Source organism: Lepus europaeus, chromosome 1 (assembly GCF_033115175.1).
Source record: "Lepus europaeus isolate LE1 chromosome 1, mLepTim1.pri, whole genome shotgun sequence".
Taxonomy (NCBI): Eukaryota; Metazoa; Chordata; class Mammalia; order Lagomorpha; family Leporidae; genus Lepus; species Lepus europaeus.
In genome coordinates this window covers 24,974,962-24,992,757 of record NC_084827.1, presented here as the reverse complement: position 1 = coordinate 24,992,757, position 17,796 = coordinate 24,974,962, and the positions used below count along the sequence as shown (strand labels likewise).

The 17,796-nt window shown below is 41.0% G+C and overlaps 1 protein-coding gene across 1 annotated transcript in view; it reads right to left on the bottom strand.

Moving 5' to 3' along the window:
• The window catches only part of WASL (WASP like actin nucleation promoting factor), a 73,242-nt gene extending 60,758 nt beyond the window's left edge, over window positions 1–12,484 (bottom strand). Inside the window, exon 1 of the mRNA XM_062205487.1 lies at window positions 12,076–12,484. Coding sequence (XP_062061471.1) covers window positions 12,076–12,195 — 120 coding nt within the window. The 5' untranslated portion in view covers window positions 12,196–12,484. The remainder of the gene's footprint in view (window positions 1–12,075) is intronic.
• Between the last annotated feature and the right edge of the window lie 5,312 nt (window positions 12,485–17,796).

Sequence of the window (17,796 nt, the reverse complement as noted above, 5' to 3'; positions counted from 1 at the left end):
TGTGCCATAGTGAGTTAAGCTGCCACCTGTGATGCCAGCATCTCATATTGGCACCAGTTCCTGTTCTGGCTACTCCACTTCCGATCCAGCTGCCTGCTAATGTGCCTGGGAATGCAATGGAAGATGGTCCAAGTAGTTGAGCCTCTATGCCCATGTGGGACACTGGAAGAAACTCTTGGCTCCTGGCTTCGGCTCAGCCCAGCCCCATCCACCACGGCTGTTTGGGGAGTGAAACAGTGAATGGAAGAACTCTGTCTCTCCCTCTCTGTCACTCTACCTTTCAAATAAACAAATAAATCATTTTTTTAAAAAGAAAGTAACAACAGGAAAACTACATAAACGTATATCATATTCAGATCCCTTAATACCAACAATATAAAGAAAAATCTGAAAAGTGGTAAGACAAAAAAGATACAATATACACAGAAAATTAATGAAATGGACAACATCAGATTTCCTGTAAGAAATAATGAAAACCATAACATACTGGAGCAACAACTCTAAGGTACAGAAAGAAAAAGCTATCAGCCTAGAATTTTAAACCAGTGAAAATATCTTTCAACACTAAGGGCAAAATATACTTTTGAGATATACAAAGCTAAAGAATTTGTCAGCAGGCTTGTACTGCAGGAGATATTCATAAAAGAAAAGAAAAGAAAAGGCTGAAGGGAAATAGTACCAGTGAGAAACCTGGACTTACACAAAGAAATTAAGGGCATGAGAAATGATAACCAAGTGGATAAATACAAAGCTTATTGCTTTCTTACTATTTAAATCTCTTTAAAAGATAACTGAATCATTAAAGCAAAAAGAGTAAAAATATACTGTGGAGTTTTAACATACGTAGATGTAAAATATATACCAGCAATATAGCTTGACAGAAAGAAATGGAATTATGCTACTGTTAAGTTCTTACACTAAATGTGAACTGGCATAATAGTCCTTGGAAGCAGACTATTTAGTTAATGTATGTACTATAAACTCTAAAAAAAGTAAAAAGCAAAAGAGCTACAACTAATAAAAAGGACATTAAGGGGAGATAAAATACTAAAGTAAAAAGAAGCATAAAAAAAGGGAAAACAGAAGAAAGTAATGAGAACAAAAAAATGAGCCAAAACAGAAAACAAGTAAAAAGATGATAGATTTAAAGTCAACAATATCGGGGCCCGTGCCGTGGCTCACTTGGTTAATCCTCCGCCTGCGGCGCTGGCATCCCATATGGGCGCCAGGTTCTAGTCCCGGTTGCTCCTCTTCCAGTCCAGCTCTCTGCTGTGGCCCAGGAGGGCAGTGGAGGATGGCCCAGGTGCTTGGGCCCCTGTACCCACCCGCATGGGAGACTGGGAAGAAACACCTGGCTCCTGGCTTCAGGTTGGTGCAGCACCGGCCATAGTGGCCATTTGGGGAGTGAAGAAGCAGAAGACCTTTCTCTCTGTCTCACTCTTTCACTGTCTATAACTCTGTCAAATAAAAAAATAAAAAATAAAAAAATAAAGTCAACAATATCAATAATCACACTGAATATAAATAGTCCAAGCATCCATATCAAAGGACATATAATGTCAGAGTGGTTTTAAAAATGAAATCAAACTTCTGTTTGCCCTCCTTATCTATGAATACAGGATGCACAGATTCAATCATGTATGAATAAAGATTATTCAGAATAAAAAAATTGCATTTGCACTGATCACATATTTTTTGTCATTCCCTAAACAACACAGAATAACAGGAATAACAATAATTACAGACATTTATATTATATTATGCATTATAAATAATCTACAGACGATCAGATGTATATAGGAGGTTGTGGACATTGTGGCACAGAGGGTTAAGTTGCCACTAGGTGCCTGTATCCCTTATCAGAATGCTAGTTCAAGTCCCAGCTACTTCCCTTATGTGCCTGGGAAGTACTTGATGATGGCTCAAGTATTTGAGTTCCTGTCACCCATGCTGGAAACCTGGATGGAAGTCATGGCTCCTGGTTTCAGTGTAAGCCCAGCCCTGATGATGTGGCCAACTGTGGAGTGAACCAGCAGATGGAATATTTCTGCCTCTCTCAGAATAAATGCGTAAATCTTTAAAAAAAAAATAAAGAAAGCTGCACAACATGATCTATGGGACAAAGGAACTCACTTCCTAATGACAAAAGGAAGAGGACAATACAACTGTAAACATTTATACACCTAACAAAGAGATTCAAATTATATAAAGTAAAAACTAATAGAACTGAAGGGAGAAGCAGACTCTTCCTAATTACAGTCAAAGTATTCAACACCTCTTTGTCAACAATCAATAGAACAAGCAGACAAAATAATCAGTAAGGACGAAAGACAACTTGAACAATACTAAGATCCTACCTGACCTAGTCCAACATATGCAATATGTGGGATGCTACTAAAGCACTGCTTAGGGTGAAATGTATAACACCAAATACTTGTGTTAGAAAAAGAGGAAAACAAAAATCTCAAATAACTCAGTAATTACCACCTTAAGAAAAACTAGAAAAAGTTATTAAAACCAAAGTAAAGGACTGGCATTGTAGCATAGCAGGTTAAGCTGCTACCAGCAACGCGTGCATACCACATCAGAGAGCTAGCATGAATCCCAAAAGCTCCACTTCTGATCCAGCTCCCTGGCTAATATGCCTGGGAAGGCTGCAGAAGATGGCCCAAATTTCTTGGGCCACCACCATTCGCTGAGACCAGGATGGACTTACTGGCTCCTGGCTGTGGCCTGACCAGTGCTAGCTACTGCAGCCATTTGGCCTGACCAGTGCTAGCAACTGAAGCAGCGGATGCAAAATCTCTTTCTTTCCATCTGTCATTCTGTTTTTCAAGTAAATAAATCAATCCTCAAAAGCAAAATAAGCAAAAGGAAATAAAGAACATAGGAGAAATCAATATAATAAAAGCAGAAAAAATTATATAAATCAATGAAACTAAAAGTTAACCTGTTTAGATGGTGAATAAAATTGATAAACTTCTATCCAGACTGAGTGGAGGAAAGGTCAAATGGTACTGAAGATCCACTTTAAAAGAATACAAGAGAATTCAAAGTGGGTAGGGATACAGAGCAATCAAGATTGGCCATGAGTTGACACCCACTGAATCTGGGTGACAGGTACATATAAGTTCATTTTGCTATTTTACTATGTATATATTTAAGTTTCCATAATATGATGGTGGGCATTTTGGCACAGCAATTAAGATGCTGCTTAGGATGCCCACATCCCATATCAGAGTGTCTAAGTTTGTGTCCTGTCTTTGCTTCAGATTACAGCTTCCTGCTAATGTACGTCCTGGGGGGGCAACAGCTCATGAGACCTACGTACTTGGGTCTCTGCCTCCACTGTGGGAAACCTGAATTGAGTTCCGGGTTCCTGGCTTCAGCTTGGACCATCACTCACCAGCTTTTGCAGACATTTAGAAAGTGAACCAGCCAACAGAAGATCTCTGTCTGCTGTTTCAAATAAAATGAAAATAAGTAATAAATAAAAATACTCACAAAAGATTTTTAAAAATAAATTTCTATAAAACATATTTTTAAAAAGCATGGAATAAATCTATGTTTCCTTGTATAAACTGTCCAGAATATAATCCCATTCAGATACAATGCTGACATACATATGTGTATGTATACATGTTTATAAAAAGTATGAAAAGAGTCAAACCATTAAGAGCTTTCTGTATTTCTGTATTACTGTATTACTGAAAGAGAAGGGTAAAGAGTAATTTTCACTTTTAAGTTTGTATAATACATCAATGTGCATATGTGTGTGTGTGTATGTATTTTAAACAATGAGTATAACTGGGTCTCACTTTTATACTTTTAAAAACGCTAAAGAAAATGGTAGTACACAAGAAAATCAACAAACCACAGGGAAGGAAATAATACAAACAAAAAATACTTTCTAACATTAAGCCTCAAATATCAATTATTTCTAAATTAATCTACAAATCCAGTGCTATTCCAAATCAAAGTATTTGTTGTTGTTGTTGTTGTTGTTGTTGTTAGAAAGCAGGGGTAGACTTTCTCTGAAAGGAGGAGAGAACTTCCACTTTGATTATGGCCTTATCTAAATAAGGTCAGAGTTTATGAACTCCAAGAGGCTTCCACAGCCTTGGTAACTCATGACAAGAGCCTTGGGTGATTACTGACGCCATAAACAACAGTGTCAATTGTTAAATCAACAACAGGAGTCACTGTGCACTTACTCCCCATGTAGGACCTCTGTTCTTAATGCACTGTACTATGCAAATTAATGATAAACTAGTATTCAAACAGTACTTTATACTTTGTGTATCTGTGTAGGTGCAATCTGTTGAAATCTTTCCTAAGTTGATCTTCTGTATATAATTAAAAATGAATCTTGGCCAGCACTGCAGCTCTCTCGGCTAGTCTTCCGCCTGCGGCGCCGGCACCCTGGGGTTCTAGTCCCGGTAGCTCCTCTTCCATTCCAGCTCTCTGCTGTGGCCCAGGAGGGCAGTGGAGGATGGCCCAAGTGCTTGGGCCCTGCACCAGCCTGGGAGACCAGGAGAAGGCGCCTGGTTTCTGGCTTTGGATAGGCGCAGTGTGCTGGCCGTAGTGGCCATTTGGGGGGTGAACCAACGGCAAAGGAAGACCTTTCTTCTGTCTCTCTCTCACTGTCTAACTCTGCCTATCAAAAAAAAAAAAAAAAAAAGAATCTTAATGAAGAATGGGATGGGAGAGGGAGTAGGAGATGGGATGGTTTGCAGGTGGGAGGGGGTTATGGGGGAAAAAAAACACTATAATCTAAAAGTTGTATCTTCAAAATTTATATTTATTAAATAAAACTTTTAAAAAAAGCAGTGGTAGAGAGTAAATCATTGAGGAAATAAAATAAGTATATTTTAAAAATCCAGAAAATATTAAAAAGAACAGTAATGAGGGACCTATTCTAATCAAATTGTACCATCATTATAAAGCTACACTAATTAAAATTATGTACAAGAAATAAATGAAAGAAACAGGAGAGAATTCAAATCCAATGAAATTGGAAAAAACTTTTGCAAGCTACCTATTTGACACCAGATTAACATCCAGGGTCTGGCACTGTGGCAAATCAGGTTAAGTCACAGCCTGCAGTGCTGGCATCTCATATTGGCTCTAGTTCAAATTCCAGCTGCCCCACTTCTGATCCAGCTTTCTACTAACGCTCCGGGAAAGCAATGGAAGATGGCCCGAGTCCTTGGGCCTCTGCGCTAACACTGAAGACTTGGAAAAAGCTCCTGCCTTTGGTCAGGCACAGTCATAGCCATTGCAGCCATTTAGGGAGTGAACCAGCAGATGGAAGATCTCTGTCTCTCTTCTCTCTCTGTAACTCTAACTTTCAAATAAATAAATAAATCTTAAAAAACAAAGACAATGACTAATATCCAGAATATATATCAGCAACTTAAAAAACTAAACAACCAACTTATCTAGTTAAGAAATGAGTAAAAGACATCAATAGACAGTTCTCAAAAGAAATATAAATGGCCAATAAATACATGAAAAAATGCTCAACATCACTAGCCATCAGGGAAATGCAAGTTGAAACCACAATGATATACCATCTCATCCTTGTCAGAATGGCTAAAATCCAAAACAAAGAAGTAACAAGTGCTGGTTCACCCTAGTCTTTTTAAAGTAAAATGCCTATTAAGTTGCAATAGTCAGAAGAAAGTGAATTCCAAATGGGAATTTTCGATGAAATAATTTGAAATTATCTTTCATGTAGACAGATGCTATCTTTTTCTTCACTGTGTAAAATGCACAGATGCCAGGGTTAAAACAGCAGGGCTGTTCTTTCTGTGCTACAGGGTGTCCTTGGCACTTAGAAGAGTCAGACTGATAGAATGTTTAAACCAGGAAGATGGTAGAGTTATCTCGTCCAACCCCTCATTTTCAGATTCTTGTTCACATTCACAATTAATGGTAGCCAAGCATGGACTAAAGTCCAGAACTCTTAACTCTTATATCAATATACCTTTCTTCTTTTTCAGTAGCTTCCAGGGAGGCGTAGGCTGCCTAGAAACTCCCCCAAAGACTATTCAGCTTAAATCTTAGTTTCCAAAATTTATAATTAACTGACTTCAAGCAAAATTGTTGGATCTGATTTACCTAATTCAAAATATATACAACAGAGTTCAAAAATTACTCTAAAACCTCCACGTCAAAAACAGGAAATATAAACCGAGTAGTGACTATAATATTAATAACAACTTTCTTTCTTAAACTTCTCCAAGCTCCCTTTAAAATTTAAGGCACTCTGGAATACTTTCTGTAATTACTACACTACTCTGAAATCCTTGTCTAATCCCATCTTATATATCTAGAAACTAAAGCTCAGACTGGACAGTCCACCCTGTATTACAAACACTTTTGTGCTTGCCTCTGTTCTCTATATTAGAGGTATCTCCTCATCTAAGTATATTCCAAATCTAATGGATTTTAATCATTACTCAAGGTGAAATAGGGGCTGGGGCTGGCGCTGTGGCACAGTGGGTAAACGCCCTGGCCTGAAGTGCCGGCATTCCATAAGGGCGCTGGTTCAAGTCCCAGATGTTCCACTTCCAATCCAGCTCTCTGCTGTGGCCTGGGAAAGCAGCAGAGGATGGCCCAAGTCCTTGGGCCCCTGCACCGGCGTGGGAGACCCGGAGGAAGCACCAGGCTTCGGAATGGCGCAGCTCCAGCCGTTGCAGTCCATTGGGGAGTGAACTATTGGATGGAAGACCTCTCTCTCTCTCTGCCTCCCCTCTCTCTGTGTAACTCTTACTTTCAAATAAATAAATAAATCTTTTTTTTTTTTTTAAAAAAAAAGGTGAACTATATTCCCAGCCCTAACTTCCCACCAATACTGTCTTAACTCACTCAAGACAAGGATCCCTGTAAGCACATCTTCCCCCTCTATACCTATATAAGAATCACTACCCAAAGGTCTGATTTAAAACAGAAGGGGAGGAATCTGACCCAGCAGTTAAGTTGCCACTAGGGACATCCGCATCTTCCATCAAAAGTGCTTGGCTCACGTCCGAGCTCCTCCACTTTTGATCCGGCATCTTCTAATGCAACATCTTGGGAGGCAGCAGATAATGGCTCAAGTGTTTGAGTCCTAGCCACCCAGATTGGAGATCCAGACTTAACTCTGAGCTCCTGGACTCAGCCTGGCCTAAACCTGGGCTGCTCTGGGCATACAGAGAATGAACCAGAAGACGAAGATCTGTCTGCCTGTCTCTGTCAGCCTTTCAAAAAATTTCAAAAATAAATATATACATACATAAATAAAATAGAAACAAAGCAAAGCAATTGTTAGCTGCTGCTACCACCTGTATTAATTAACCAGAAGTAAACCACTTTGTTCTAACAAATAAAGATTGAAGTCCAGATAGTAACTGCATTAGAAACCGATCAAGCAGTGAGAAATGTTGAATGAACACCTAAGAACTGAGCAAGTGAGCAATTATAATTATTCATTCAATAAGAACTTGCTGATCAGTTTGCTAGGAGCTATAGAAATTATAGAAAACTACCAAGGCATAATGTCCACCTTGCAAAAATTACATATATGAGAAAACAAACAAAATCTAACTGAAGAACATGAGCAAGTTAAAACAAGTGCTGAGGAATTCAAGGAAATCAAGGCTAAAGTTGATTAATAAAAATGGCTTCTTAAATAGCTAGGTGAATACTCAGGTAAAAACAAACGAGGTGAGTGTAGTGAGAAAGGTAGTGGTCAACAACTTTATCAACTCCATCTATTAAGATCAGAGATGGCTGTAAAAGGTTAAAGTTTTATTCCTCCCCCCTTAATCTTAATTTCTTATTTACTCAAAGTATACAATGAATCCTCATTCAAAACTATACAATAAGTCCTCAAAAAGTTCACTGAAAATGCATATTATGAGAAAAAATTACCTCTAGATTTAAACTTCTCTATAAATTTCATTTTCCCATCAACTTTTTGAAGCACATGGTATAAAACTCCATCTGGCAAGATTGCACAGTCTTTATTGAAAGCAATCATGGATAGTAAGATAACTACAATGTTTTAAAAGGAAAAAAACTACTACAAATTAATGAACAGCATCAAAACTATGCAGTTTTGTGAAAGTATATAACATATACTTCATTATAACTTCAAAAGAAAGCTCAATTTTCACAAATTCTATTTTTAAAAACTGTGGCAAAACAATAAAATTTTCTGAAAATTCACTTTCTCCACGAAAGCAATCACCAATCCTGAGTGTCCCTTACATGTAGGCATATGTCCAATGAGACATGTATGTTTCTGCAGTTTTTCTGTAGGTAGTAATACCTATCTTTATCACAATATCCTTCCCTTACTCTATCTAGGTAAGACTAGGTTCTGTTGGAGACCTTCTAATTGTCCTTGAACTTCCACCACTACTGCCTTACTCAGGCACTCAAGGTATTTCATGTGCACAACTGTAAATACCCCTCTAATCTCCTCTGTCTCCACTCTCACAACCCTCAATCCACCTTCTATACTGCCTCCACCATTCCCTTCAAAACTTTCTAAAAATCAAATCTGATCTTGTGGCTTCCCTACTTATTAGTGCAATACTTCCTCTCAAAGCTATGAAATGCACATTTCTGGTACCTTAATGAATCAGAGAAATGCTGTGCTGAAAGAACTTTTTTTTTTTTTTTTTTTTTTTGGACAGGCAGAGTGGATAGTGGGAGAGAGAGATAGAGAGAAAGGTCTTCCTTTTTGCCATTAGTTCATCCGCCAATGGCCGCTGTGGCCGGCGCATCTCGCTGATCCGAAGCCAGGAGCCAGGTGCTTCTTCTGGTCTCCCATGCAGGTGCAGGGCCCAAGGACTTGGGCCATCCTCCACTGCCTTCCCGGGCCATAGCAGAGAGCTGGCCTGGAAGAGGGGCAACCGGGATACAATCCGGCGCCACAACCGGGACTAGAACCCGGTGTGCCAGCGCCACAAGGCGGAGGATTAGCCTGTTAAGCCACGGCGCCGGCCAGAACTTGTTTTAAATTAAACTTAAATCACAAAATATAGGCCAAAGATGGAAGGAAAATTCATTAGCATTTTCACTGTTACTTTTCCAATATGACATCTAACGTTTCTGGGATTACCGTATGTGAAACAGCGGACTTCACCAGTGGGTCTCAAACTGTAATACACATTAGACTTCCCTCAAGCTTTCTAAAAATAGAAATGTCCAACCTCCACCCCAGACTCAGTGAATTTCAATTTTATCTAGAAATTGGCCCCAGCCATAAGCTTTCCTAACCACCTCCACCATGGTTCCAATGCATATCTAAATCTGAGATGCCAAGCAGAAATCCTTATAGCTCCAGCAACAAACTATCAGCAACTATCCTAACTTCCCAAGCTATCTCATGCCTCTCACTGACCTGGAAAACAATCATCTCAAATATTCACGTTTGGCTTTTACTCATCCTTTCTCTCACTATCCTCACTTCTGATCCCCTAAACTTTTATTAGACAGTTTCTATATATTTACATGCAGTGTCCTCCTAATCCACATGCCCTATTCCCATGAAACCTGCAACAGGAAGCTTAAGAAACTTTCTAAAGTGACCAAAGTTTGCTGACTACAAAGTCAAGGTGTTTTCCACTGTGGCATGCAGCTTCTTAAACATCACTCTGAACTACTGACTTACTCATCAGTTTATACGTTTGTTTCCTTTTTAGAACACCAAGCTCCCTGAGGGCAAGCACAACCCCGATTTTGACCTCAACATTTAGTTACCCAACACACGCTTGTTGAATCTAAGAAGCAATGAAGCTCAGAGAGAGAGAGATAGAGAGAGAGAGAGAGAAAATGTCTAGTTCATTTCTTGAATTCTTAGAGCTCTCAATAAACTTCTTGCCTAATACATTTGCTCTGACCTGTAAATCTTATTGCTGGATTTATTGTAAAAATGTATGAAAGTACTGTTTTAAACTACAAAAGACTGTATAATCAGTAAAGGGTGAAAAGACTATTGCAAAAATTTAAACTATTATTCTTGAAGTTACTCCCTAGCACCTGGGGACTTTACATTTTAAAGTTAATCTTCCTGACAATTTCATTCCACAAGAACAGGCAACTGTAACAAGTGTGGTTTTAAATGACAGAAATTCAAAAGGTAACGCTGATTAATAAAAGATGGCATAGAGAAATTGAGCACTGACTACTGACAGCCTATTCGGCAATCAGCTTATGCTACCCAGTGAGCAATACTATCTTTCTCTTATCAGGATATGTTCCACCTATGTCATTTTTTTGAACCCAGTAAACATTATAGGTAAGCACAGGGCAATTTGTCAGTATACTTGTGTATAATATGTGTAATATGCTTCCTACCTGAAGTTTTAATATGTCTGGTATGTAAAACATGTACAACTACTTCCTTTTTAATACAGATTATCCACCATATGTAATAAACCAGCAAAGTGAATTTTTTGTTCATTTACAGGTAACAAAGGGCTGCAGATTGTAAATTGAAAAAAAGTAAAAAAAAAAAAAAAATAGTGCTGCTTTAGAAACCCTACATTTTTTCTTAGTTTTTGACAATAAAAAATGAACTGGTGATTCCTTTAGCATCACTTTTACAAACAAAACAGTAAGGAGAAAAAAAAAAATCCCCTTTTAACTAAAACAACATGATGTAGTGGAAAGTACAATGGGCCTAAGCACCAGAAGTCCTGGTTTTCTAGTTCCAGTTACATTACCAAATGGTTGTGTGACTTGGGCTCAGTGGCTAAGTTTTCCCATTTGTTTACAAAATTGTGTGGGCAAGGAGGAAGTTAATTATATTTAAAGTTGCTTCACAAAAATGTGATTCTGAGCAGCCCTTCTGTCCTTCATTCTGATCATTCGATCAGTGAACTCCACGTTCTTTCAGGTCTACATCCAGAAATATGAAATACACCTAAAACTGAACGGAATGATTCAGTCTCCAACTGTGTGGCACAAGATATAAAGAGGAGCCTCCAATAAAGTTAACAGTTAATCTGGTAACTTTCCAGAAACTGCTTAACCCTAACTTTTTAAACAAACAGGTGCAATCTGGTTTGGCATCTCTAACATGCCTAAAGAGGGTGACAAGAGTGACACTACCCTGTTGAAATTTCCGTGGGTGTTTCCTGGGTTCCAGCGCAAACTCTGCAGGTGCCAGCAAGCAGGGAGAAAGGGTCCCAGCCAGCACTGACTGCAGCTCAAGCCAGGCACCGCAGAAAGATCCCGAGACAAGGCCTATACCACGGAGCAGAACCTCCCCACCCCCAGAAGTGCCGGCAGCCAATGTAATGAATGCTTCCGTCAACAACACACATTCTCCTTCCCACAGCACCCTGCCCCTTCCTTGCTCCCAACCGGCCATCTGGGGTTAGAACCGGCCGCAAAGCACCAGCCTAAGAACCATTCTCGACCCCAAAGGCCAAGAACTACTAGAGATTGAGGTTTCCGTGCGCAAGGCTGCGGGGAGAACAGCACCCGCTCCTACTAGTGCAAAAATAAAAAAATTTTAAAAATCAGTGGGGAGGAGATTAGAAACCAGGCCTAGGCGAGGCTGCTGTGGAAATAAACCCTGCTTCTGCTGCACTGGGGAGCCGCAGCGCTTCCTGCCCCTGTTCTGGTCCTGGAGTTCCCAGGAACCTGCACCCCATCCACTCCCTGCTGGAATCTGCAAGGGGCTCCACTCCCACTCCCCAGACCTCTGGTATTGTTAGGAAAGGGACGCCCGGATTCCGCACAGGAGGTGACGCGAGGGCAGAACAGGGGGGGTCCCGGCTCTGAGCCTCAGGGGCTCGGGCGCGCTGAGAGTAAAGTTGGACCTGGCAGCCAGGGCGCGGGCCGCGGAAGGGCCGCGGAGGTGACACTCCCTTGTTCTCGGGCAGCTCCGGAGACGGCGTCCGGCTGCCCCGGCCCGCACCCGGGGAGCAGGGCGAGGGCGCCGACCGCGGGAGGCCTGGCTCGCGGCGGGACTCTCTCCCCCCCGCGCCACTCGCGCCTCCTGCCCGGTCCCCGCGCCCAGGCCCCCGGCGGGCAACGTCGAGGGTAGCGACGCAGCTCTCGACCACTGACCACACATTTCTTGCCGAGGAACGTGAACAGGGACTCGTTCTCCTGCGGGGTGAGCAGCAGGGACCCCACGTTGGTGACCCTCCGCGGCGGCGGCGGCTGCTGCTGCTGCCCGGAGCTCATGGTTGCGCCGGCGGGGAGGAGAGTCCAGGGCCGTGTCCTCCGGTGAGTGGGCCACGCTCGTCCCCCCTTCTCAGTGACAGGGGCGAGAAGCAGCGGAGTCACCAGCGCAGCATCTCGAAGCTCCTCCGGCGCGGGGAGGAGGAGCTGACGGCGGGCCGCGCGGAGGAAAGGACGCTCCCAGCTCCAGGCCGGCTAGGCTTAGGCCCGATGGTCGTTGTCCTCGCACTCCGGCGACTGCGCTAAACTCCCAACTCCTCCTCCAAGCCTCCTGCGGCGCCGGCGGCGGCCGCACAATCCAACATGGCAGCGGGGGCGGGCGAGACCACAGTACGCAGGGCGCGGGGGAGCGCGCCGGAAGCGCAGGAGGAACCCCCCCACTCCGGGCCAGGCCTCGCCGCTCCGGCCGAAGCCCCGCCCCTTTCCGGCCGCGCGGGTGCTGGTGGGGCTCCGCTCCCGGAGCCGGCTCCGGCCTGTGGCCTTTGGGTACCAGGGACTGAAGAGAGGGTGAGGATCCGCTACCGCGGTGCTCCGCCGCCCTCTCTTCTGAGGGTGCACACCTTGCCAAGCGTCCTTTCTCAGTGGCGGAAGTGGGACGCGCACGCCGCTTGTCAGAAAGGTGTGGAATCTGGAGGGCACAGTTGGGCGCGCGTGCTGCCGGCTTGGGGCCGAGCCGCAGGTGCACACCCCGACCCGACTTCAGCAGAGGGAGCGGAGGCACAGGCCTCTCTCCCTGCGGTCCTGAAACGCATCTTGATGCGGGCAGGTCTCCAGACGCACTTAGAAAACGCTTCCGCCGCCCGCCTGGCTCGCTTGTCACGGGTGATAAATACACTAGGATCTGTACCATTTAAATTCGAGTTCTGTCTTTTAAGGACCCTGAACATACATTCACTCCGGTGAATTGGGAGATAATCCCCCCATCTTTCTCTTTGGAACCCCAAAGTTCTTGTATGGTTTCTCATTTTGAGATGTCACGGCCGGAAAACGCCTTACCTGGTTAAATTCTTAGAGGTAAACCTCGAGGTTTTTGTAGCTGATGTGTGTGCAGAAATGTTGTAAGTTGTCTGGGATAACCCCCTTTGATCAGCAAGCTTATATGCTCAACAAATGTTGTGAAAGGAAATTTTGGAACATGAAAATGGCAAAACTGGCCCACGGGGAACAGTGAATCGTGCATCTGACCTCCACGTTAAACGTATCCACATTTGTGCACAAACTTTAATGTGTTTGCTAATTCTCAGTTTCAATAAAAAAAAGTGGTATGTGAAGACATCTTCCTAAGACAGGCTTTGATAAAGCTATTTGATTTTAGTGGCTCTGGTAACTTCCCATAGAAATCTCCAATGTATTAAGTAGATGAATAAACCATTATCAGTGCACTTTGGAAATATTAGGAAAATTTATGATTAAAGATGGTCTAGTAAAATTGAGCAGTTATAAATCTGCAAAAGGAAATGAGGGCATTACACCTTGGAGATTTTCATATAATATGTGGATATTTCAAACTTGACCTTGATTAATAATGTTATAGAAAAATGGAGGGATAACTGCTCATAAAATAGTTTAAAAGGACAGTAGTAGAAATGTAGATCCGGAGTTACCTCTGAATCACAGAAAATAAACCTGGGTGATAGTTTGATCAAAAGTGCAGCTACAAGTGGAAAGCGCAGTAGCAGCAGCAAGCTGTTTCAGGTTATTGGGAAGTGATAGACACCAAAGCCCTTATGTTTTTGAACCTGTAAACAAGATTAATACTAAAAGTACAGACTTCAGGTATGCTTTAAGTGGCAGTTCCTGTTAAGCCTCTTAGAACTTCATGGAACTTTGGACAAGTTAACTTCTCTAAGTCTATTTCCTCATCCATAAAATGAAAACAATTTGTTTCATAAAGGTGTAGTGTAAATATGGAAATTGCACCTATTTCCAAGTTGCAAAATATGATAGCACATATAAGGAACTTATATGTAGTGACTACTCAAGTATTAGTTGTCACTTACTGTCCTTCCCTATGGTCTGTTCTATTCTCCTTTGGCTAAAGGCTCAAGTTGAATGAAAATATATTGTTTTACCTTTGTTCTGTCTAACCCTAAAAGCTATCCTTAGAATTTACAACTCTGCAAGATCTCCAAATATAAGATGGTAAATTCGGAGCATTTTCTCTTTGTTGGCAGGATAGTATATCCCAGTATGCCAATATAGCAAAACTTTGAAAAACTATAAATCTAGGAATCCTATTCACTTGTAATTAATAAAAACTGAAAGAATTTTTATGCTACAATATCAGCTTTTAAAATGTGTAGATCACAGTATTTTTAGTTTTGGTAATCTTTCAACCTCTTATATGCCCAAACTGCAGTTTCAATTGCTTTATTTCTTCCAAAAATATTTAAGTCTTACCCAAATGCAATTTTCTATTAACCCTTGTTCAATTTTATTTAGATTTCTTGAGATTGAAAATTAAGATCATCATAGACTTTTTTCCTCAAGCCCAGTTTCTTTAATTTTTCCTTAGCCCTTTTTTCTCAGGCCCAGTTTCTTTAATTTTTCCTTAGCCCAAAGTTCATAAAATTGCACTTTAAGCTTTTATTTTCTTCAGTGTTATATTTTGCTTTTCATTGGGCTTTTTCCAACTCCTTGATATTCTGAAAATATGGAAAGTGTAAGCATGAAGGTTTCATTGGAAATAGGACTTCCTTACTTGTTTGAGCATGTGAACAGGCAACATTTAGGGTTTCCCCCTTACCATGCATAAAGGATTCTATTTTTCCACGTTTACCCTGAGATCAAGAAGTACCGGCTATATTTATTTCAAAAGTTCTAGCAAGTCCTTTCTGCTTTTCATTCTTGATAGCATATCCTCTGTTTGGCAGAACACAAGACATCTTTCAACTTTGTTTTCTTTGGCAAGTTACATTCTTATCTCAAATTCTTTTTACCCAGTTTCAGGGGTTGGATTTAATCCAGGAAATAAGCATTTGATTTCTCTTCATCTTGAAGTAGCTTGAAGTTTGTAAGCCAGGTTAAGAAGACTGTGAGGATTTTATCTTCATATACATATAGAACATACATGCTGTATTAAAATATGTACATAACATATACATAAGGCAATTCTTGCATTTAATTTCTTCCACTTAACTCCTTGCCTCAACTAGAACCTGTTCTAAAACTTTATTTCTTTGCTGTGATCCGTTAAGATAGAAGCCTCATTTTCACAGAAAACATCAGCGGTAGTGTTTATGGGAGTGAGGGCATATTTTCAGAGGCATTCCCTGCTACTATCATTATACTTTGCAATTTCTCTCTTGTCCTGATCCTTAGTTATCCATTTTTCTTCTTTACAAGTATCACTGTTTTATGTGTTGCTACAAGTCCTCTGCAACACACTATTCACTTGCTAATGTTAATAATTTAAAGTGTCATGACACCCTTCACTGGGGCGAGGTGGGGGGTATAGTGTGGAAGTAGCAGCGCGTGGCAATCCGTGGCACCCGACAGCCTTGACAGTCACAGTTGTGGGCACTGATGTACTGCTTGAGTGCAGCAGAACTGAGTGAACAGAGACAGAGCAACAGAAAATCTGGATTCTGTAGAAGTGAGGAATGTCATTTCTTTCATGCAATCTCCAAGCATCGAGAATTGAAAATGTTCGTGTTGTAAAATATCTCTGCACATTTAATGTAAATGTTGCATACTGCAGTGCTGAAGAGAATTTGTCCTATTGGATGTTCTGCCAAGTTACATGTTGACTATTTTTCATGAACTAAAATCTTGAGAAGTAAGCTAGCAAAAAAAAAATTTTTTTTTTTTTTTGCTCTCCCTTTAAAGATTATTTTAAGCATAAAGGCTCTTTGGGGTTTACATTTTATTTTATTTTATTTTATTTTTTATTTTTTATTTTTTTGGCAGGCAGAGTGGACAGTGAGAGAGAGAGAGAGAGAGAGAAAGGTCTTCCTTTTCTATTGGTTCACCCCCCCAATGGCCGCTGCGGCCAGCGTTCTGCAGCCGGCGCACCATGCTGATCCGAAGCCAGGAGCCAGGTGCTTCTCCTGGTCTCCCACTCGAGTGCAGGGCCCAAGAACTTGGGCCATCCTCCACTGCACTCCTGGGCCATAGCAGAGAGCTGGACAGGAAGAGGAGCGACCGGGACAGAATCCGGTGCCCCAAGCGGGTCTAAAACCCCGGGGTGCTGGCACCACAGGCAGAGGATTAGCCTGTTGAGCCGCAGTGCCAGCCTGGGGTTTACATTTTAAGGAATTATTAGCTTATTTACAACTCATTCTGATTTTTTATTATTGAAAAACTGAATTGTTATTCATGCTAGTGAATTACCAGTGAGTTCCTAACAATATATGACTAAGTCTCCAGATACTTAATACCTACCTTTATTCAAGAAATGATTTCAAAAATTCTGTATGTCAGATCCCAAGGCTTCCACTTACTGGTATTCTAGCCACAGCTCTTTAATATATATTTGATGGCTCTTAGTTTAATGTTCCAAATGAATACCTTTGACTTTATTATAATGTGTTCAAGGTTACTCTTCAGTGTAGGTGAGCAGATAGCTTGGATACTTGGAATAATTTAAAGATGTCACATGACCTTATTATTTCACTAGTAGTATTGGGGTAAAGAATATGATCTATCATATGTTTTCTAAAGTCAATTTTTATTTTATAAAGTGATAAATATACAGGATTTCAAAAGTTGATTGGTGCTACAAAACATAAAATGTCCATACTCTTTCCTGCATTCCCATTTGCTGTCTTCAGAAACATCTACTTTGAGCTCTTGATCTATTTCTTCTGGTTTTATATGTATATTTATAAATAATATGCCATTTCTGTGTATTTACTAATCAATTTAAAACATAGCTGTTAACTTCCTATTATAAATTGTGAAGATTTATCTTTTAAAAATTATTTATTTGAAAGGCAGAATTAAAGAGAGAGAGATTTTCCATCCCATTGATTCATTCCCCAAATAGCTGCTATGGCCATGGCTTCTTCTGGATCTCCCATATGGGTACAGGGACCTAAGTACTTGTACCAGCTTCCACTTCTCTCCCAAGAGCATTAGCAGGGAGCTAGATTGGAAGTGCAACAGCTAAGACTCGAACTGGCACCCATATGGATGCTGGTGTCGCAGGCAGTGTCAGCTGGCTACACCACAAACCATCCCCAAGATGTATCTTAACTGCCACTTACTTCTCCTTTGATCCTCCTGTAATATAGTTTTAGCTTAAGAAGTGTTTAAAACATTAGCATTCAGAATGTTATTCTCTAATTAGTCAAGTATTGTACTATGATTACATTCTTCAAAGTTTGTGGACCCCCAATAATTCCACCAACATTTCCTTTAATTTTTTTCATTTCTATATAATTTAACAGCTATAAACCCCTCTCCATCTCTCTGTATTATTTAACAGGTATGAAATCCCTCCCCAGTACATAATCAACCTGTCAAACAGATGCACTTTTTTTGTGTGTCTCTCCCAGAGCCCTCTATCAGCCCGTGTTCATCTGAATGGTGGCTACAGTGCTATTGTATGGAATCGTATTTAGTGATTATCCTGGGATTTCCCTTCTCCTGCTTTCTGTTATA